The 23,795-nt window shown below is 49.1% G+C and overlaps 1 protein-coding gene across 1 annotated transcript in view; it reads right to left on the bottom strand.

The window, feature by feature from the left end:
• The window catches only part of LOC149367631 (DENN domain-containing protein 2D-like), a 174,956-nt gene that overhangs the window by 107,539 nt on the left and 43,622 nt on the right, over positions 1-23,795 (bottom strand). The window contains exon 3 of the mRNA XM_089575130.1: positions 1,205-1,355. Coding sequence (XP_089431256.1) covers positions 1,205-1,355 — 151 coding nt within the window. The remainder of the gene's footprint in view (positions 1-1,204; positions 1,356-23,795) is intronic.

Genomic DNA, 23,795 nt, shown 5'->3' with positions numbered 1-23,795 from the left:
ACGAACACGGAGATGGCGCTCACTGCAGCTGCATGCTGCGCGAGCTCACCTTTTTGTAGCAAGGTGCAAGGAAAAGAGCGAAGAGGCAAACAAACAAAACACACGCATCACTCTGTGTCAATTCAGATGCTCGGCCAAATATATGCTGTCAAAGACACACACAGGGGTGCTCACACGTACCTCACCTGCTTTTCTGGTTAGGGAAGCCTCAACGATTTGCCTGGTGTCGTCCTTTTCTTTGTGCTTACTAACGAGACATGCATCGGGAAACTGGGGACTACAGTCTTGGCCCCCCTCTGCAGACAAGGTGGCCCACTGTGGCTACTGTTTGCACGTGGTTCTGATGCTCCAGAAAGCACTCATTTAAAACATTCTCTAGTTTGTCCGCATACCCTTTGCCGCAGGACAAAGGAATACTGTACACAATCCCTACCTGACACAGTGCAAAGGTATTTTATGAGCCGCATTTAGGTGATGCCTCTGGGCAATTTACCTTCATACACAGTCTACCGAGCTTTACGGGCAGAGAGAACAGAACTACCACGACTATCCTGCTTGCAATCTTCCTCAGGTTGTGACCACGCATGTACGGATGGATGACTGTCTTCTTACTGTTGCTGTCTCATTGATGGGACTCTCTTCCCTGACGCTTCTTCTCTTACATACTACAAGCAACGATTGTTGCTGGCATTTAGCACCTACAAGGCGCGAGACTTGACTGTCAGAACTATGGGTTTGAAGGTGATGATGGCATGACTTCTGCATGGCCTTCCTAAAGCACAGGCTGATGATGATGCCCTTTGGAATGAGCAGAACCATAGGGGAGGAGGGGTTCATTGGCGCTGTGCTCATAGCAGACATGATGTGGTGAGGAAACAAAGGGTGAGGTCTAGGAAGGAGATTCAAATGTTAAAACTAGATGACTGTCTCTAAACGCAGAAACAACAGTGGCAGCGGCAGCAGCCAGAAAGACCAAGTTGGCACATTTTGTGCACAGGAGCTCACAAGATCAAGCCTCACCAATCCCTGCTCTAAGGGCACAGCAAGCGGGGCGCACGCTAGTTGGGTCAGACAGTCATGCCAGAGAACATGAGAGGTTGACAGAAAGTGCACTGGACTCCTTGTTCCCACCCATGCTGCTCTTGCAACAGCGTGAGCCACGACGAGAGAGGATTCCAGACGGAGGCCACAGTTTTTTCTCAACTCAAGCCGAGCCACACCAGTGCGATGGTGGCTGCACCCAGGGCCATAAGAAGGGAAAGAGAGAGAGACAGGCACTTGCCCTGCTGCGTGCTGTCCCACCGGGGGCTCAGATGCTGCTGCCGGGTGAAGGACTGCCGAATGGCCTCCCGGATCTGCGCACAGGGACACAGAGACTGCTCTGAGGATTCTGTGGGGGAGCAAGGCGACTGTTTGTCTGGAGGGTCCAATACAGAGAAGTAGGTTCACTATGCAGTATACGCACGCAGAAATACTCAACAAAGTAAACACTCTAACAGTAGAGCAGAACGTTCAGCCAGTTGGTGCAGCGACATATTCGTGAAAACTTTGCGCAGACTGACACAAGACGGGAGGGAGAAACATGCGCACACACGAGCGCAAACTTGCAACTGTATTCTCGTAAACTTTACATCGCCTTAAGAAGCAGAAAGGGCGCAAGCGTGCAATAGCCAGAGCAACACATGTGGGAGCACAGTGGTACAGCAAATATAGCATCAGTGATAGGCACAAGACAATTCATACTCAGTGGAAATGCCCAGAAAGCAGGAACACGAAAGCGGGTTATCAGTCGCGAAGAAATTCAAGTTCTTTTTTGAGAAGGGCTACCGATGCCTTACTCATGCAGCCTGCCGTACTAGATATGTCGAGGGCCTCCACAATTTCCTGGGCCACTCTATCGGAAGCTCTCCCGACAACCACCGTAGAACGGAGGAGAGGACGGCACTGCTGTTTCTTTTCTTAATCCTGTCTATGTACTGTTTGCATTCAAGGCAATGCAATGACAGGTTCGAGCCTCCATTTGAGCCCAGGGAATTGGCATGCTCTCTGAGCCTGTCATTGAGACAGCGCCCTGTCTGGCCCATGTACACAGTCCCACAGCTGAGGGGAACCTTATACAGCACACCAACAGTGCAGGGCACAAACTGTGTTTGGTGTTTCATGACACATTTGTTCTTCATTGCTCTCTTCCCCTGGCACCTGCTGGTCATGGCGCACAGGCGGGACAATTCCAAAGGAGTTGTAAACACAACATCAACTCCGAACTTCTTGGCCACCCTTTTGACATTCTGCGATAGCCTGTGCACATATGGGAGGACTTGAAAAGGCCTTTTTTCTCTTGGCAGCGTGAGGTGAGGCCTACGTTGCACTGGATATTGTACGCTTGCGCCCTTTCTGTTTTTCAAGGCGATGTATCGTTTCCGAAAATACATTTGCAAGTTTGCGCTCGTGTGTGTGTACGTGTTTCTCCCTCCGTCTTGTGTCATTCTGCACAAAGTTTTCTTGAACTCTAACGGTACAGTACACAACTAAGGCTAGAGAAAAAACACGCACATCAATGCACAGGAAAATATATACAATGTAAGAGCACAGAAACACAGCACAGAACAGTGCAGCAAGCTATGGAAAGAAAAATGATAGGTGTAACGTTAAGAGATCGGAAGAGGGCAGAGTGGGTGAGGGAGCAAACGCGGGTTAATGACATCCTAGTGGAAATCAAGAGGAATAAGTGGGCTTGGGCAGGACATGTAATGCGAAGGCAAGATAACCGCTGGTTCTCAAGGTTAACAGAGTGGATTCCAAGAGAAGGCAAGCGTAGTAGGGGATGGAAGAAAGTTAGGTGGGCGGATGAGATTAAGAAGTTTGCGGGTGATACGGAGGCCACAACTGGCAAAGGACAGGGTCAATTGGAGAGACATGGGAGAGGCCTTTGCCCTGCAGTGGGTGTAGTCAGGCTGATGATGATGATGATGATGACAAGTGGAAGCAGCACCTAGATGGCAAACAGAGGCGGTCCGTTAGCCATTGTGGCTGGAACGCTGCTCTCGTGCCCACCGAAGGGGTCCAACGGACACCAGCGCCTAAGTGCTGGCGTAAGTGCTGGCCCTACAGTGGGCGTAGTCAGGCTGATGATGATGATGTAACAGCACCACACAAGTAACCAGTCAGACTTCAAGGAGCCTTCATTAGTGCATAGACCTGTTTAGAGCAGCAATACCTTTGGTAGAGTGCCCGACATCTTTAGGCAATTTCTTCCACATGAGAACGCAACTGAAACCTTCTCTGATATAAGTTGAGGCATGCAGACAAGTTAAACTTGTTGCTGCCTGATGTGTTCTCCAGTCGGAGTCTGAGGCAAAACTGTTTATTGAGCGAAAGCGTACAAGCGGGGCAGACAGTCGGGATAGAGAGAGAGAGTGCAGAGTTCAGTGTCCGCGTGTAGCTTCGTACATGCATATGGTACGTGCCAGGACCGAAGAGCCGCGGAGACGCGGGGAAGAGGTGTTGAGCGAAATACGATGCTCAGGCCAGACAGAAGGTACTATACAGGAAGCGGCTCTTGGAGCGGCAGTAGTGTGATACACAATTGGAGCGGCAGCACCACGATACACAACACTCCTCCCCCTTAGACGTAGTAGTCTCGGAGGTGAGAAGGAAACTTCCTCTCTCGGGCGGAGCGTCGAGGAACGGTGCCGGTCGCCGGAGGAATTCTGTCGGAGGTATCCGCGTTCTCTGAGTTGGAGCGGCTGTGCCCGGGTTCAGGTGAGTCGGCGTCTGGCTCGGCCGAAGTGCTAGCGGGTTGTTCATCCTGGTTTTCTGACTCTGAATGCGGCTCAGGCAGTTCGAGTTCAGGTGCACGGTGAGGAAGATCGGGTAGGTTATAGTCCCTCTTTCTAAGGTGGTCGACGTGCCTACGCCAGGACGTACCGTCCAGTAGTTCGACTTCATAGGACACTGGTCCTTTGCAGGAGCGGATGATCGCGGGAAGCCACCGAGACCCATGTGGCGAAAAATTCCTAGCGAAAACTGAGTCACCAGGCTCAAACTTGCGGGTTCGTGTAGCGCGGAGCTTCCGCGACAACTGGTCGCGTGGCGAGTTGCCTTCCTGAGAATCAGGGTGCAAGTAGTCTAGGGCGGACTTTAGCTGACGCGAGAATAGTAGCTTCGCCGGGCTTCTTCCTGTAGTCGTGCAGGGCAGCAAGTGCTGCTGGAACAGGAAACGACTGAGCTGAAGTTCGATGTCGCCCCCTTTCAGTCGTTTAAGAGCTTTCTTCGCTTCCTGAACGAAGCGTTCGGCCCGTCCGTTAGAAGACGGATGGTAGGGTGCGACTAAAGCTTGACGAACGTTGTTCCTGGCGAGGAACTGCCGGAATTCAGCTGATGTGAATGCAGAACCGTTGTCAGATACGGCGACGTCGGGAAGTCCGTGTGTGGCGAACAGCCGTCTGAGTTCTCGGACAACAAGTGCAGCTGAAGTTGTCCTCACCACAACGACCTCTAGCCATTTTGAGAACGAGTCCACGACGATAAGAAATATCTTGCCTTGGACTGGTCCAGCGAAGTCCACGTGCAGCCTAGACCACGGTCTCGTAGTCTGCTCCCAGGGATGGACTGCAGCGCGGGGTGGAGCATTCCTGGATTCTTGGCAGGTCTCACACGCACGGACGGTGTTCTCCACATCGCTGTCGAGTTTCGGCCACCAGACGTAACCTCGCGCGAGTCCCTTCATGCGAACGATTCCCGGGTGTGATGAGTGAAGTAGCTCAAGCACTTCCATGCGTAGTTGCGGTGGAATCACGACTCGGGAGCCCCACAGAATGCAATCACGATAAGCGGAGAGTTCGTCGCGGCGCACGAAGTAAGGTTGGAACTGGTCCTCTACCTTTGCTGGCCATCCGGTACGAATCCACTTGAGTACTCGCGACAACACACGGTCCTTCCTTGTCAGCTGAGAAATCTTGCATGCATCTGCAAAGGCTTCTGGGGGGTTTTCTAGCAGCAGGACATCTGTCATAACAGGACTTTCGGCATTTGTGGAGGGCAGCGGCAGGCGGCTGAGTGAATCAGCATTGCCCATTTGACGTCCTGGTCGGTAGATCAGCTCATAGTCGTACTGTGCGAGGAGTAAATTCCATCGAAGCATCCTCGGTGAAAGTACGCTAGGTATTGGACGACTGTGATGCAGCAGGCCCAGCAACGGCTTGTGGTCAGTATAGACCTTGAAGTGTCTGCCATACAGATATTGGTGGAACTTCTTGACACCGGAAACGACAGCCAGAGCTTCTCGGTCTGTCTGAGAGTAGTTCCTTTCGGTCGAGCTCAAAGTACGGGAACCGAATGCAATTGGAGATTCTTGTCCGGTAGAGCCTTCGTGACTAAAGACAAATCCTATGCCGTAGGCAGACGCGTCGCAGGCAAGCGTGAGCGGCTTGTGCACGTCGTAGTGGACTAAGACATCGGATGTCTGTATAAGTTCCTTGGCGTGCTTGAAAGCGTCGGCTTCTTCTTTGCGCCATCTCCACGTCTGATCCTTTGCAAGCAGACGATATAGAGGCTCGAGGGCGTGAGCTGCACCGTGCAAGAATCTGTTGTAGAAGTTGAGCAGTCCGAGAAAAGACTGAAGTTGCTGCTTGTTCCTTGGACTGGGAGCTTCTTTAAGAGCTTCGACCTTTTCTTCGGTCGGATGAATACCGGCAGCGTCAATGCGGTATCCAAGGAAGGTTACTTCCGGCATGCCGAAGGTGCATTTCTCTCGGCTCAGACGAATGTTGTCGTCACTTATGCGTTTCAGCACATCTCGCAGGTGTTTGTTGTGCTCGTAGGCATCTTGACCTCCCACTATAATATCGTCCAGGTACACGTGGACCCCAGGTAGTCCCGAGAGGAGCTCTTCCATGTAGCGCTGAAATATGGCTACGGCGGACGACACTCTGAACGGCACGCGAGTAACTTTGAACAGTCCCCGGTGCGTATTGACTGTTAGCAGATCGGCTGTGTCACTGTCCACGGCAAGCTGCTGATAGGCTTGATTGAGGTCTAGTTGTGAGAATACAGTGCACCCCGCAAGGTTTGAAAAAAGCTGATCGATGGTTGGAAGAGGATATGTTTCCATCTTGATTGCTTGGTTAACGGTGCTTTTGTAATCACCACACAGCCTGATCTTGCCGTTCTTCTTAACGACGCAGACTACCGGTGTCGCCCATCGGGAGGATCGCACGGGCTGGTAGACGCCTTCCTGTACAAGAACGTCGATGGCTTCGTCTACCTTGGGCAGTAGAGCCACCGGAACTTGACGTGCTTTCCTGAAGATGGGAGCGATTTCAGCCTTGAGCTCTATACGAACCGATGGTCCTTTGCTCTTCCCTAGTCCTTCAGCGAAGACTTCTGGGTATTCAGAGACGGCATTCAGCAAGGTTAGCGGAATTTCGATTTGAGATGCGTGGTTTATTCCGCAGAGCGATATTCCCAACGCAGAAAACCAGTCTCTCCCCAACAGGCTGGTGCCATTTCCTCGGACAACGAGAAGTGGAAGGCGAGTGCTCTTCGTTCTGTATGAGACGGCAACTTCTAATGATCTCAGAATCTCCAAGCTTTCCCTTGTGTAGGAGCGCAGCTGTAGAGAGGATGGCCTTAGGTCTTGCCTTGAGAGCCGAAGTTTCTCCATGGTCCTCTCGCTGATGATGGTGCAGGCGGCCCCGGAGTCAACCTCCATGGTTAGAGGCCTACTGTTTATCAGGACGTCCACGCAGACTGCCGGAGAAGTGATGGTGTTGGCACCACTCGTAGACTTGTGGTCTTGAAATTCCCGATGAAAGCTGACTGATGCCGTAGAGTTTACGTCTTGAGCTGGATCAGCTGATTGCAAAATCTGATGGTTGCGTCCACGAGAGTACTTGTTTTTGCGAGAAAACTCCTTTCGGTGTTGACCAGGCTTGGAAGTTTTTTCTTTTGCTGCTTTCTTCCTGCAGGCCTTCTCCAGGTGACCTTTGTTGCCGCAGTAGCGACAGATGGCGGAATGATAGGAGCAAGTACGAGCGTCATGCTCGCCGGTGCAACGCCAACATTGATGACTCGGAGGGTGGTTGGCGAGCTTGACGTCCGGGCGCTTGGGGTTCCGTTGCAATTGATGCGTTTCTGAGGGGACCCTTGAGCGGCGAACCTCTTCTGTCTTGGCTGCTGCTTCTTCCGCAGCACGTGCCAGTAGGATGGCCTTCAACAACTTGAGGTCCGGTTCAGCCAGGAGACGTCTTTGGATAGGCTCTTCACGCAGGCCACAGACTAGGCGGTCGCAAAGAAGTCGATCCAGCCAATCCCCGAACTCGCAGTGGCGAGCTAACAGTCGAAGAGCGGCGAGATATTCCGGCACCGATTCACCAGGTTGCTGGTCTCGCTTGTTGAAGCGGAATCGTTCCATGGTGACGGACGGTTTCCCGATGAAGTAGGTGTCGAGCAAGGAAACGATTTCTGAGAAGGGAACCTCCGAAGGTGCCTTGGGTGCGCACAGCGAGCGCAGCAGAGTATACGCGTCGACGCCGCATACGCTGCAGAGGAAAGCCCGTTTCTTCTCATCGGACTGGATGTCGTGGGCTTGAAAGTAGAACTCGAGGCGTTCTAAGTAGACTGGCCAGGAGGAAGGCTCGGCGGGCGAGAATTCTCCGATCGTGGCCGAAGGCAGAAGCGCTGCCATGTCGACGGACGTGCAGGGCTGGAGCGGATCCAGGAGCTTTGCCTGAGGCGGTCAGTACTGACTGCAATTGCGCGCTGGGGATCACGGCGATCCCGTCCTCGTCGCCAGTGATGTGTTCTCCAGTCGGAGTCTGAGGCAAAACTGTTTATTGAGCGAAAGCGTACAAGCGGGGCAGACAGTCGGTATAGAGAGAGAGAGTGCAGAGTTCAGTGTCCGCGTGTAGCTTCGTACATGCATATGGTACGTGCCAGGACCGAAGAGCCGCGGAGACGCGGGGAAGAGGTGTTGAGCGAAATACGATGCTCAGGCCAGACAGAAGGTACTATACAGGAAGCGGCTCTTGGAGCGGCAGTAGTGTGATACACAATTGGAGCGGCAGCACCACGATACACAACACTGCCCTAGAATTTGTTTGTGGTAATGTAAAAGTGTTGAGTGAGAATGGTTCATTCCTTTGTATAACAGTGTGAATTATCGGTAGAACATGAACAAGCGAGAATAAGAGAGTGGTATGCTGTGTACGAGTTGAGTAAGTCAAGAGTCCGTAACGTGCGCTCCATAATGACGCACCAGCACTGCACGCACTGCCTCTACTGCATTCGCAGCCCAGTAACAGAGCCACATCTCGTCTGAAATGCAGCCACAAAGGCAGTCAGAAAATAACAGAGGGCCTTTGTTTACGCACATTTCCTATGGGCCGCTGTTGCCCACACTCGCCACCACTGAATCCTGCTTACATCACAGATCATAAAAGTAATTAGGTATTGGTTTGGTTTATTGGTTTATTGGGATTTAATGTCCCAAAGCAACTCAGGCTATGAGGGACGCTGTAGTGAAGGGCTCCGGAAATTTCGACCACCTGGAGTTCTTTAACGTGCACTGACATCGCACAGCACACGGGCCTCTAGAATTTTGCCTTCATCGAAATTCAGCCGCCATGGCCGGGATTGAATCCGCGTCTTTCGGATCAGCAGCCGAGTGCCGTAACCACTGAGCCACCGCGGCGGGGCAGTAATTAGGTATGTTTGTTTATTTATTTATTTAGACCACACTGCAGGCCCAGCGAAGGGCCCTGGCAGGGGGGGGGCACAAGAAGCACAAAACAAAAGTACAAGGCAAGTCATGAAACAAAAACAATTCAATGAACGGCCTGTTCAATGGCACCAATGTCAACTACTGATGACAATGGTAGCCGATTCCACTCGGCAATGGCATGGGGAAAAAAAGAGAATTTGAATATGTTAGTTCTAGCAAAGTAAGGTTTTAACGATTCAGTGTGCCTGTTTCTGGTTGACCTGGACGTTATCGGTTGGAGATACAAATCAGGTGCCATTGACAGTTTCTTAGCTTTCAATAGAAAGAGAAATCTTAACCTTAGTATTCTACGCCGAGTTTCAAGGGACTGTATATGATGTTGAAGCAACAGAGCAGATGGTGAGTCAGTGGTGCGATATTTAGAAAATATAAACCGAACTGCTTTGCGCTGAATTCTTTCAAGGGCATTAATGTTAGTCTTTGTGTGAGGATCCCAAACAGTGCATGCATACTCAAGTTTTGGTCTAATCATGGTGTAACATGCCAATTGCTTAACGTTAGGGGGAGCTTGTTTTAACTTGTGCCGAAGAAAACAGAGATTGCAAAACGAAGAAGAGCATACGGTGTCAATATGTTTATTCCAACTAAGATTATTCGTTAGTGTTGTTCTTAGGTACTTGTATTCTTTGACTTCTGAAAGGTGCCCGGTGGGAAGATTATATCAAAAGGAGTTACTGTTTCTTTTATTAGTGATCCACATAAATACTGTCTTGTCAGCGTTTAGTTCCATCCCCCATTTAACGCACCATTCACTAACATTATGGAGGTTATGATTAAGTAAAATCTTGTCACATGGAACTTCATTAAACAAAACACAATCATCGGCAAACAACCTAATTTTAACAGGATGAGTGATGATGTCGGTAATGTCATTAATATAGATAAGAAACAGGTGAGGCCCAAGGACACTGCCTTGCGGGACACCAGAAGTGGACGGAAGTTTGTAAGAACAATGAGCATTGGTACTAACATATTGATATCGGTTAGATAAATAAGCCACAACCCAGTTAACAATAAAAGAAGGAAGACCTATAGTTTCAAGTTTATGGATAAGTTTACTGTGCGGAACTAAATCACTAAACAAGCTTACATCATTAACAACCTTGAATCCCTGCAAAACCGTGCTGTTCGATTCATCATTTCAGATTATTCACGCTTCACCAGTGTCACAGCATTAAAACAACGTGCCTAGTTGGAACCGCTATCATGTCGACGCCATTTCGCTCGCCTAACCTTACTTCACAAACTGTATCACCATCCCACCCTCCACGACGACTCCTTTTTGCCACACCCTGCAGTCTTTCCTCGCCGCGACCATGATAACAAAATAAAACGCATCACATGCCGTTCATCGCTCTACGCGAAATCATTCATTCCTCGCACTATAATAGATTTTGTAATGGGTTTTCCGGGCACAGAACACAAAGCACAGCACGGCACAGAGCACAAAGCGCTGAACGGCATCCACTGGCAGTCAGTCGTTCCAATCGCACCAACAGGAAGCGCGCACTCGCCGAGCGCAGTCCCGCTGCCGCGTGGGCACTTCTTCGTCATCACAATTGGAATAACTTGCCATCACACATAGCTACTGAGGTTAACCTACAATCATTTCAGCAATCGTTAAAGCAAACCATATACTAACAGATTTTGTATTTTTGTTGTATTATGTGCATTTACTGAGTATTTTATTATAAGGGAGTAATTACTCATTGACGTCCACCCGAGCGCAGTATTTTATTCTGCGTCGTTTGTTGTGTTATTTGTGTGCATTACTAGTTTTAATTCATTATTACGTGTATTTTGTTCAAATGCCTGTGCCATATCTCCCCCCCCCCCCCCCTATGTAATACCCTTGTTGAGGTATTAGCGGGGTCGCAGCGGAGCACCAGAGAGAGACGACCAGCGTGGCAGGCTTCTAGTTCCGGACTGCGCGTGCCGGGCGTGCGCTCCGAGCACGCGCTGTCGTTCTTTATTTTCTTCTGTCGCGGGAACGCCGATCGCAGCGCCTGCGCTTTATAGCGTCGCCGGGCGCTACAGGGCCCCCCGCCTAGACGGAACGTCGAAATATACGCGCCGACGGGGCAGAGATGGAGTAGCCACGGCAGGCAAGCAGGCAGCTGGAGTAACAGTGTCCCCACGGGGTAGCTACAAGGTCCGGTAAGTTCATGTCGGGGGCCGGGAAGAGCTGTCGGGTGGAGTGCACGGGCTCAGGTGGACGAGCCTGGGTGCTGCGCAACGGGCGAATGAGGCAGAGTGCCGAGCTGACAAAGCATATTAGGGCAATGGAGGCCATGGTGGGGCCGTCAGCGACTGTAGTGCTGCCCGCTGGCACAAGTGTCATTGGTGCTGGACCGTTGCAGCTGATGTCGGCGGGAAGCTGGCACACAGAGTACGCCGTCACAAGCAAGGGAGCGGTCGAAACGGCTCCGTGGACAGATGCGGTCTTTAGCGTGGTGTCGTGTCGCTGCTGTAGCGCCAGCTTCAAGGCGTCCAAATAGGTGGAAATGGCTGGCTTACATGGCTCAGGTGTCCCTGATGTAGGGCGCGAGCAGTGCGGTCCGGCCACTGGGGTTGGCACAGGTGTGACCGACGAGACAACGGTGACAGCTGTGGTGATGACGGAGGAAGTTGCTGGGTTCAATTCCAGGTGCTGGGGTAAAGCGGGAGTGCCCGTCCGGAGCGACTGGCCAGTGCTGATGCGCGTGTGGGCATGGTCGGGCTTGAGAGCAAGCGCTGACTCTGGGTCAGGAACTGTTCCAGGCAAAGTGGGGCTGGAGGCGATCGCCGTGCTTGTTACTGCTGTCATCGGGTTGGCTTTCTCATCCTGCTCCTGATGACGAGTAGTGCTCTGCGGACCTTCTGAGGGGCTGGGAGTGTGACAAGCAGGCTTGGTCGTTGTCGAGGGCTCTTTAGCATCAGCGGGCGACGGCTTCAACCGCACAGAAGAGGCCTGCAGAGCTGCTGGCGGTAGTGACGAGGTAGATGGAGATGTCGGCTCGGCTGCTGCCGCAGAGTCGTCTTTGGCTGCAGGAGGCTCTGGCGACAACGCCACTGAAGCGCACGGAGGCAAAGCCAGAGACGCGGGTCGGATAGTAGTGGGAGAAGGACGCGAGGCGAAGCTCGTGCGGATCCCACCTGGTGTGGCGTCGAGAGAGACAGCCGGGCTGGAGACGCTGGACGGGAGTGGCGGCGATGCGGCGAGGGGCTGCTGAGGCGGGCCGGGTTCTGATGAAGGCTGCGTGGGCGCGAGCGAGGCCGGTGCAGGGCCAGAGGCTGGCGGCGGCGAAAACGGGTCCGCTGCGTCGTAGAGCGGCGGCGGAACGTAGTAGGCGCCGAAGTCGGCCAAGACGGCCGCACGCAGCGCATCGTATGGCCGGCCGCCGAAGGCAGAGTAGGTGAGCCGACGCAGGAGGTCGGGCGGGAGGATGTCGCAAAGGACTTCGTGTTTGAACGGCTGGATGGTGATGCCGTTCAGGTACATCGCAGCCTCCAGTTGGGCGAACCACCCGCCGACGCCTGCAGGCCGGAACGCCGGGAGCGGCGGGTCGAAACTTGGGTGCTGCCAGTACGCCATGCTGGAACGCCGCTGAGATAGAAGGCACGGTTCGCCAGGTCACCACTGTTGAGATTTTTGCGGGGTCGCAGCGGAGCACCAGAGAGAGACGACCAGCGTGGCAGGCTTCTAGTTCCGGACTGCGCGTGCCGGGCGTGCGCTCCGAGCACGCGCTGTCGTTCTTTATTTTCTTCTGTCGCGGGAACGCCGATCGCAGCGCCTGCGCTTTATAGCGTCGCCGGGCGCTACACCCTCGCGCGAGGGCCCTTAGGGGTACTGTAAATAAATAAATAAAAGCGTTCTTAAAATCTACAAATATTGCATCTATTTGGCCAGAATTTTCATGAACGTGAGCGAAATTGTGAATTACGGATGTGAGTTGGGTGACCGTAGAAAAGCCATTGTGAAAACCATGCTGGAAAGCTGATAACTTGTTGTTGCAATCAAGAAATGTTTCAATGTAATTGGCTACGATATGTTCAAGAAGTTTGCAGCATGAGGAGGTCAACGATATGGGACGGTAATTATTAAATAATGCGGCATCACCTGCTTTGTGTATGGGAACGACACGGGCCACCCTCCAATCGGGTGGTAGACTTAAAGACAAAAGAGAAGCACGAAAGATGATAGCAAGAAAGTGCGAAACCATCTCAGCATAGCGATGAAAAAATGAATTAGGTATTTCGTCAGGCCCAGGAGTTGCCTTTGCTTTCAGACTCAATAGCATTGCAAAAATACCAGGTTGCGATACCAGATCGTGCACAGGCTGGAAACAAGAATCATGAGTTGCAAAATTATTTGCAGGTTGGGAAAACACACTGTGAAAACATGAATTTAACTTGTCAGCAATATCTTTTTTGTTGGTGAGCAACATGCCCTTATGCATCATCGCAGGCAGGAATTTTCTTTCTTTGCTTAAAAAATTCCAAAGCTTCTGGGGTGGCGCTACGAATGAAATTTGGCAAAATGTTTTGAAAGTAATGTTGCAACAGCTTTGGTGAAAGAAGCCTGCTTCATTTGAATGCGAGGGACATGGGCTCTTCTTAAACATCTTCTTCCGAGATGCTCTTGATAGAAAAGGCATCCTAAGAAAAATTCAGAGCAGCGGAGGGCATGTTTGCTGCTTCCGGCCCTGCATTCAGGCGTTCCTGCCGATACTGAAGAAGCTAAAACGTCTGAGCTTGGATAGTACTGTAGAAACAAAGTAATGCAACATGTCGTTTCGTATTATTTCTCTCCTCCTTCTAGAGCCTTGTTTCAGGAGTTTCAAGAAAAATTGGAGGTGAGGTTTTTTTCCTTTGATTTTTGAAAAGCACGACTATATTCAAAAATGCCAGACTTAGGACAATATTTCTTGTGCTTCCCTACATTATATAACAATGAAACTCTACACACTTGTTTAGCACCTCGATGCTTATTTATTGCACAAATTTGAAAGAGATGTCCTTTATATTTGCAGAAGGAAAAAATTCTTGAAAGTAGCCTCATTTGAGACTTGTGTCATTTTAAAAATTCTTTCTATCAAGCTACAGGTTCTTCACAATGGCGGAAATACGCCTCAGATATTTTCTTTCTCACCTGTACTTGTAGCATGAAAAATATATGCACGGCGGCTTTCACATCTCGATTCTTAGGTCATTGCGAATTTGCAAAATGTATGTGAAAACAGTGCCTCTGCTGCGACATCGTTTATAATTTTTTTTCTACAGAAATATCATTATTCCAGCAAAAAAAAATTCACTGTTGGCATACTGAATAATGTGTGCACAATATATAAAATAATCAAGAATATTAAGTATCTCAAATATTTGGGCAGTTTGATCTTTCATGGATTCAGCCTGTGGAGTTACCTCACAAAAAAAAAAAAAAAAGGTAAGCTTTTTGGCTACTTTTGGGCCACCACGGAGGTCAGTTTGGCTACATGTGGTCAGAGCAATCTGGCCCCCGCTGCCATTTTCTCGCCGAAGCTGTGCCCCTTTTGCGCGGTAGTCTGATCGGTGGCACCGCGAAAACTGCAGATTTGTGGGGAGATGGCAACAAGGTACGTTGTACCCTGTGGACTGGTGACTGCTCATCTGCCATTTCAGGACCTCGTACTGAGGCTGCAGCAGTCCTCATTTTCAAGGTCTTCCTGCGGTGCCACAGCAGCAGTCCACGTCGTGTGTTGAGAATGACAAGCAGTACGGCCAAGGTGAGCATGCACATGCGCAACCACCTGTGCTGTGGTTCTTCTATGCAAAAGCACCGAAGTTTGGGCCAGTCGGTATTGATCCATCTTGAAAATGTAGCAGCACAAAAAAACGGGGACAAAATAGACACGTTTTTCATTTCATTTCATTTATTTTCTCCTTAAGGGCCCGAGGGCATTACATAAGGGGGAGGCGAATTAACATGATGTACAAATTCTTGAACGTGGAAAAATGCGAAGAGCAAAATACAAAAATACAATGAAGGCAAGCAAAAACAAAAGCAAGAAAAAAATACAGTAAAAAATGCAGACATACATCTAAGTCAAATAACAGCGACCAAGCAAGTGGAAGAGAAACAAAATTACGCTCAGGCGCAGAAATGCAACTAAACTAAGTAACAAGAGAGTACAAAGGGGGCAGTCTATTCAGGATGGCTGAAGTTTTAGCTTATTACGGAATTGATTCTTATCTGTGCATTCGGCTATGTTTTTGGGTAAGGAATTCCATAAGACTAATGCATGAGGGAAAAATGAGGCTACTCATTGCAAGGGTGCGGGTGGAAATTCGTGCAAGAGACTGGCTGTGGCTTAAATGGGAAGATATTCTTAGTGGTGTTGTTAGTAGCTCACGTCTGGACCGAGGGTGATAATAGAATGTGTGAAGAAGGCACAAACGAGATATGATGCGGCGTGATGCAAGGGACGGCAAGTCGAGGTCTCTTTTCATTGAGGTGACGCTGGAATTTCTCGAATAGTTCGAGGTGATAAATCGTGCTGCAGGGTTTTGAATGGCTTCGAGGTTAGCGGCGAGGTATGATTGTGACAGGTTCCAGGTGGTCTGACGAATGTGAGATATGCTAGCTTTTTGATGTCTGAGGATGAGTCGAAGAGACTGCGCCGCATGTAGCCAAGAACGCGTGAGGCTTCGGAGCAAATGGTTTCAATATGTGTAATTCATGATAGCGATGGTGTCATGTGCAGGCCAAGATATTTGTATGATGATGTGTAGGCAACGGGTGTAGAGTTGAGGTAGTAGGTGGTCTTAATCTGGTTGCGAAGGCGGGAAAATGTCATGACTTTACATTTGGGCGTGTTTAAAGGCATGAGCCATGTTTCACACCAAAGTGAGATAGCGTTCTCGTTAGAGGGTGCACGTGTCGTCTTGGTTAGTTATGGCGCGGTATACGATGCAATCATCGGCGAACAATCTCAGTTTAGATTTGATGTTGGAGGGCAGATCATTGATGTAAATTAGGAACAGTAATGGGGACAACACGGCGCTCTGAGGAACACCGGATGTCACGCTCGAGAGAGGAGATGTGCAATTGTTAGCGCGTGTGCACTGAACACGTCCTTTCACGTAGTGCTCTAACCATGATAACAGTTTTTGTGTTAAACCAAGGCCGGACAACTTTAGCAACAAGTGATTATGAGGGACACGATCAAACGCCTTCGAAAAATCTAAAAAGATGGAATCGATCTGGTAATGGTCATCCATGTACTGCAATAGATCATGAGTAAATTCGGCTAGTTGCGTTTCACATGAATATAGTTTCCTGAAACCATGCTGTTGAGGATGGAAGAAGTTAATTGATTCAAGGTGTGCCATAAGGTTAGATGCTATAATATGTTCAAAGAGTTTTGAAGGAATACTAGTTAGGGATATTGGGCTATAGTTAAATGGGCTTGAACGGTCACCTGATTTAAAAACCGGTATTATTCGGGCTTTTTTCCAGTCGTCAGGTATGTTCCCAGTGTCCAGTGATTGAGAAAAGATTAGGCAGAGTATGCGGCTCGACAATGATGCAGTGTTTTTTAACAATTTGCTGTTGATTTCGTCGCAGCCACCCGATACTGACAGCGGAAGTGAGCTAATCAGGTTTGATATGCCCTGTGCATTAATTTCGATATCTGTCATGGGGTGTGAACGAATGATAGGTGTGTGATTGACAGGGGTGATGTTAGCGGGCGTGAAAACAGAAACGAAGTAGTCGTTTAGTGCGGTTGCGCATCTCTCAGGGTCAATAGTGTCGCCACCGGGATCTGCGAGTTCGATTTGGCTAGGACGGGATTTGTTCGATAGAAGACGCCAGAATTTGTTCGGGTTGGATCTCAGAATTAAAAGCAAGTCAGATGTTTGGAATTTCTTCTTAGCCTCAGCTAGCTCCTTTAGGTACTGTTGTACGCATAAGTGGTACCGGTTCCATTTTTCAGGATTTTTGCTCTCCTTTGCAGTCCTGTAAAGTCGTTTTTTTTCAATTTAGTAGTGATTTGAGGCGTTTATTAAACCAGGGGTTGTTATTGTCAGATTTTACCAGAATTGTAGGAATGTACTGGTTTTTTAAGTTGACTAATGTGTTCTTAAACAACTCCCAATTAGCATTTACCGTGCGAGTTAAATAAGAACTGTGGAAAGTTTCCAAAAACTCATCAAGTCTGTGATTAATGCTTTCAAAGTTTGCTCTTTTGTAATCCGTGATTAGTTTTCTTGTGGGTGATCGCTTTTTGATAGCTAATGAAATGGTAATGTGAAGCAGGTTGTGATCGCTGATACCGGGCAGGAGTTTTATACCTGTTACACTATCAGGGGATGACGTGAGCACGAGGTCTAGAGTGTTATCGCCTCTAGTAGGCCATGATACCATTTGCTGGAGGTAATGATCTAGCACAAGGTCGATAAATTGTCTGGAGTCGGCTGACGAACCATTTGAGGTAGACATGAGAGACCAATTGATATTAGGGTAATTGAAGTCGCCAAACAAAAAGATAGGTATGCCAGGAAATGTATTTTCAATATCGGTTAGGGCCTGATCTAAGAGATCACAGAAGGATGGGATGAAATCAGGTGGCCGATAACATATGCCAAAGATCGCCTTGGGAGGCGCATTGCCGATACGTATCCATGTAAGTTCTAAGTTTTCGTCATGACCTATGAGTGAAGATGATAAGCAATTTTTCACTGCCACGAGAACTCCCCCTCCCCTCCGATAGTTCCTATCTCGTCGGTACAATGTGTAATTTGTGTTATAAGAAAAAACTTCATTGTCACTAATGTTGTCGTTCAGCCAGGTTTCTGTTAAGAGTAGGATGACAGCGCAATATCTTCAACGAAGCTGAGCAGCTGATTTCGCTTAGGTATGATGCTGCGTATGTTGGTGAATCCGATGTTAAGACTTGTATATGACGGTGGTTGGTGCCGGGATGGAAATACGGGAAGCCGAACTGATCGTCAATTATTGATATGCGAAGCAGTATCGCTAGTAGAACTGCTTGCAGGAGTGAATGCAGTGATCTGGGTGATTTCTATCACGCTGTTAGAAATGGAGTCGAAAGCGTAACATTTGTCGCCAACGTGAAGCTTGTCGAATCGAAGTTTGAAGGGGCATTTCTGTGGTCGGATAAACTGCAATAATTTTGATCGTGCCATCCGCATGGGAGCCGCAAAGTCTTCCCTGATTGCAATTTTGGTGCCTTTTAGTTTAGTTCCACATGCCAGGATGTTTTCCTTAGTTTTGAAATGAGTGAATTTAACTATTATCGGGCGATGCTTCGATTTCGAGAATTTACCTATGCGATGCGCACGTTCAATGGTGCTGGAATCAAGATGAAGATTCAGTTTGTCCGCACACAGTGTTAGTATTTCTTGTTCTGAATCTTGCCATGTCTCGTCTTTGGTGTCATTTAAGCCAAGGAAAATAAGATTATTTCTGCGTAGCCTGTTACTTGCATCAGTGCTTGCCGCTTTAAGAACATTTTCAAGATGAATCAATACCAACTGGCCCAAACTTCGATGCTTTTGCATAGTAAATGCAGCATACATCCTGTCATACTTGTGTCTATTTTGTCCCCGTTTTTTTGTGCTGCTACGTTTTCAAGATGTTGCTCATCGTATGTCATATGGCATCGCCGCACCTGTATTGTCCGAGAATAGCTTCCCCAGGGAAAGCAAATGCTGTGTAAAACGAGGTACGTGCTGCCGAGGACCACAAATGCTTCGTCACACCACTGGCTGGCAATGAAGAACTGCTGCGCTCTAAAAGGGCCACGCCACTGTTTCCATTTTGTCCAACCCTGTGGTGAGACGACCTCCATAGTCAGCACTGCTTCTACAGCTCAGAGGCTTGCACAATTAGCAATCACTAAAGGCTGCCAGCCATTCATGCTTTCCCTGGCCTTTGTTCAATCGCATTTCACTCACTGTTGCTCTCTCATTGCACACGTGGAAAGTAAGCACAATGGATGCCTTCTTCTGGACAGACTGCCCTGTGTACTCCCAGACATTCAACCACAATTCTGCAGTATTCGGCCTGAAATTAAATGCTGCAGAAATGGAGAGTACAAAGTACGGACCTATTTTCTGAGAAATTAAATAAATAATTCATGGCCTCATGTGTCTGCAATAAGCATGGTGGTCTATGACACCACAGTCCCAAACTCAGGCCCAGATCATGCGTGCGGCAGTTCGGGCATCCACCCAGCAGTCCTGTTCAGTTTTTTTCCTTTTGGATAAAGTCTGAGCCTGCCACCAACCGCTGTATCTTTTTAAATTCACAGCTCAGCTACAGGTATGCAAATGAAGCATCTGTTCAGTTTCAACCCCCTTCATGTTGTGCCAAGTGATTACACACTTCGCCAAGACTGGACAGAAGCAGCTGCAAAACTTCAGAGACATTTAATCGGATTTCGGCAGCCCATTCACAATGAGTAAAGCAACTTTATTTTATATTGTCGCGATCAGACATGAAATGTTAATATGGGCATATATACTGAAGACAGCCAAGTGAAAGGGTGACTTGGGGCCTGAAAAGGTTGCAATGAAACATATATAAATGACTCCAGACAATTAGGTGGGCTTAAGAGGCAACTGCAACGCTTTTTGAGAATTTCACGATACTCAAGGATTCAAATCTATATAGGCTGCAGGTAAAGCATGCCAAGTGTTTTTGCACTAGCATTCAAAAAAGTGAAGTAATCGAGGATTGAATCTTCTTAAAACAGTGCGAAAGACACGGACGCAGACAGAAGGGACAGCACTGACTTACAACCACGTTTATTCTTGAATTTATGCATACACTTGACGTGATGTGCGAGAGGTGGCAAACTGTGCGCAATAAAAAAAGGAAAAGACTAATTACATATTGCGCACTTTGCCAAATATGTTTCCAGATAACGCAAGAGAAGGGGTTCCAACACACAGGTCACCCAGAGCTAAAATCCTTCGGGCTTGAATTATTTCCCTCGTGGTTCGGTCCTTGCTTCTTGAAAGTGCAGCACTCATCAAACATGGGTTTACACACTTTCTGACATTCTTTTGTGCATTCAGAGCAGTGAAGCGGCAGGTTGCTGTCTTTGGAGTTAGTCAAGTCCTTTTTGTGTTAACTCAATCTGTCATTCATGCAATGCCATGTTTGTCCAGGGTACATTTTGCCACAAGATAGTGGAAGTTTATAAACTAGCCCTTCAATAGCATCTGCAAACCTGCTTTGATGATTTTTCTTACATATTGTTACATGCTTAGCACGCACAGGGGTTTATTTACAGAGGGGGATCGATAGAAGCACAACGGCGACGAAGCCTACAAGCGTCCTTCAGCTCTTTCTCTTCCTTTTCCTCAACCGGTCAGGTCAGTCTTACCGTTGATCTTTTGTTTCTTCTGTCGATGGTCTGTGAAAGCGCGTGACAATATGTATGTTTTGACGAAACACTCATGGTACCAAGCTGACGCAATGCGTAGTGCTCCTTGAGATGGTTTGGTTTGGTATATGGGGTTTAACGTCCCGAAGCGACTCGGGCTATGAGGGACGCCGTAGTGAAGGGCTCCGGAAATTTCGACCCCCCTGGGGTTCTTTAACGTGCGCTGACATCGCACAGTACAGGGGCCTCTGGAATTTCACCTTCATCGAAATTCGGCCGTCGCAGCTGGGATCGAACCCGCGTCTTTCGGGTCAGCAGCCAAGCGTCGTAACCACTGAGCCACCGCGGCGCTCCTTGAGATGGGCACTGGTCTCGGCACCAGGAGTGTTTCATCACGCACATGCAGTTTGGCACTGGCAGGTTATTTTTCCTCTCAACAGTACACATGTCTTCGATGACACGGAGCCGCTTGCACCACTGTTGCTGCATTACAGGAATTCTCCTCTCCCATTACCACGGGTTGACTCTGCAACGAGCGCCTGCTACAGTGCTGTGCAGCTTTAATTGGTGCCCATCTTGGAAATATGGCTCATGTATGACGGTGCTGAGCGCAAAAGGAGATTGTGGGCTCTATCGAAAAGGCTCATCCAGTCCATCGATGATGTGACCTTTTCATTCATGACTCTTCGCTCTTTTATCTACAGTATGTAAGTAAGTTTCGAAAAAGTGCCATTGAACACACTTGTTTACATCTCCCCAAGCTTCAAAGCTTCTCACTCTTTCCTCAGCCCAAAGACTCAAAACGGTACCAAACGGAGCCCGGCTTCGAAATAGCCTGTGCACCACGACATTAACTTAAGTGACCTGGACCTGTCCCTGTCCTTCCTTCTCTGTCTTCGTTCCTCATCGCAGCACCGGTGGAGTTGTGTAAGTTAAGTGTCGTTCGAGTTATTTTCTCATTTTTATTAATGAGAGAGCATTATATGGCTCTGTCACGTCACCAAAAAGTGTCCACAAATTTGTCCGCATGATTACATCGTTCTCTGGAGATAAATGTGTGAAAGTGCGATTGTGAGAGCTACTGCGTGAAAAAATGTAGCCGTGGGAAAAATTTCATTGATGAGGTGTAATTAGGTAATTAAGCAAACATGAAAAAATACACGGATGTGTATTTTTTCATAACGGATGTCATATACTACATGGACATCAAAGCAGCCATGGACGTTGGGGGACGCACTTGTCCCCTGTGGTTCGCTTCCCCACAGTGCACCCTCAACTCGTCCCCAGTGGTTCGCTTTCCCGCAGTGCACCCTCCTTAGCTGTCTTACTTTAGCTAACAGGGGAGGGCGCTGGCGTCGCAGCGGCACGAGCGCCATGGATGGCGTGTTTGCTGCGTGCGTGCAGGGGAGAGATGGTCCTCTTCTGCTCAGGGCCGGAGAAGCGCGTTGACATTCGGCGTGAGGCTCCGCTCTTCGCCGCCTGGCACGAACCCTCGTGGAGAGGAACGTTCTCCCGCATCTCGTCCTGTCCGGCCTCGGAGTTTTCCTCTGCCCTAGCGTGGGTGAACATTCGCTCGTAACCGTGCTGGCGAGTCGGATGTCCCTGATTCCTCAGCGTATTTTGTTGCTAGCTGGCGTTGTTGTTGTGTTAACAATAAATGCCTTGCTTGTGTCAGCCAGAGTGTCGTTCCTTTGTTCCCGCAGAGCAAGGCCAGCCGTGGTCGGCATGCGCTCGGTAGTATACGCCACCACAGGGTGGGGCCCGCGCAGTTTTAAACTGGGTCAGCTGCAGTTAAGTGGGGAGAACGTATTTATATCTGCCCCAATTATTAAAACCCCACACCCTTTATAATGGGCGCGCATTACACCAAAGTGCTAGCCAACTTTGAGACACTGTTGAGGAGTCTGTCCCGCCGTGTCGTCACCACCACCTAACGTTTCAGCCTATTCCAATTTTGAAGGTGGCGCTTTGTTGTTTCGACCGCCCTGGCCTTGGAAATGGCTTCATGTGCACTCACTTCGCTGTTGGTCGCACTGCCCCCTGTCGGTTGACCTGATTCAAAACCCAGCATCTGCGGAAGGGCACATCCACTCGGTTGGCAGGGGTGGATCATCGACATATCAGAACCACATGTTCGATCGTCTCCTCTTCCTGCCCACTCATCTTGCACAAGAAGTCCGCATTGTCTCCTGGCCGGCAATCCGAGGTTGCCAGTTCTTTGTGTGCAGCACCCCTGCCCGAGTCTCGAGGAGTAGGGCACTGCCAAGGCAGTTGTTGTAGAAGCGCTGCTGCGCTATCTCTCGCTTGTGCGCAGTCCGAGAGCTGGCTTGACCTCTGCAGTGGTCTTCTTCCACAGCACTGTCGCCACCACACACTGCCGCACCTTCCCTTTTCGCCAGCCTTTGGTGTCAGTGATCGCAGGCAGTGGCACACTGTATTCGCTCTTCTAAATCGACCTTCGGATGATTCAGGCATTTCTTCCAGTCTTTTTAAATACAAATTAATGAGCTTTTACAAGCAACCATGCCAACTAAATGCAGTGAGCTGGGCGTGTTGCTACATATCCATCCTTCAGAAAAAGCAGCGCAAAAAAGGCGTGGACAAAGACGAGACGACAAGGACGGGTGCTGAACCTACAAAAGCTTTTATTGTGACAGAATTCACTCTTATACGCATTCTGTACAGCCGTGGCTATCGTTCACGCATAAGCAAATAGGTCAGCTCTTTTTGGGAGAGGGTGACAGAGGAGGTGCTGGCACAGCCCCCCCCCCCCCCCCCCCGACCACATATCTGTTCAGATTCTACAAATTCTCTTGCGATGCGTTCATTGCTCTGTCTGGTAACGGAGGGGAACATCAAGTGCAGGTGAACAATCCTTGCAAGTAAGACAATGACTTGCGAGGAAGCCTTCAAAATCTTTTCCCTCGCGTGCATTTTTTACGTTCCTGGCACCCTCACGCAACCTCTCATTCACGCATCTCCTGGTCTGCCCAACATATGTTTTTCCACAACTTAAGGGAATCTGGTATACGGCGCCTTTTGCACAGTCAACGAAAGGTCGCCTGTGTTTTTCGCCACAGCCACGCTGCTGGTTTGCCTCTGGATCAGTTGTCCTGCAAAGCTTGGACAGCTTGTGAGGAGCACAGAACACGACTTTATTTTATTTATTTTATTTTATTTATTTTCACAATACTGCAGACCCTCATTTGGGTCCAGGCAGGGAGGGCAGAAAAACACATTCACACAACAGTGTAGCACATATACAATCTAAAATAGCTCACAAAGTGTGTTGTCAAAATCAACAGCCAATATCACTTGTAGAGGCAGGGCGTGCCATTCGTCAATAGTTTTCGGGAAAAAGAAAATTTAAAAGTGACTTTCACGTCGTAACGCTGGCCTGCCTTTTTCAGATTGAGCGGCAGTGTGTGTGTATGTAAGCTACCTTCTGCCTATGCTGTGTGCGGGCATTGCACGTTTGCACCTTTCTGCGCGCATCGTTTTCATGAGGCCTTCAGCGACTGAGACCAGGAGGAGGTGAGGGCAGCCAGCGCTCAGCAGTCTTTGAGCTTGACGGTGCAACGCTTCTGATATAAGATGCGGGCAAGTTTTGCCGAGAGCGTTCTTGAGGCACGACGTGG

Source organism: Amblyomma mixtum, chromosome 1 (genome assembly GCF_055824585.1).
Source record: "Amblyomma mixtum isolate Tamu chromosome 1, ASM5582458v1, whole genome shotgun sequence".
In the NCBI taxonomy this organism is placed as follows: Eukaryota; Metazoa; Arthropoda; class Arachnida; order Ixodida; family Ixodidae; genus Amblyomma; species Amblyomma mixtum.
Note: the sequence above shows the minus strand (reverse complement) of the source record. Positions and strands in the feature narration are given on the sequence as shown.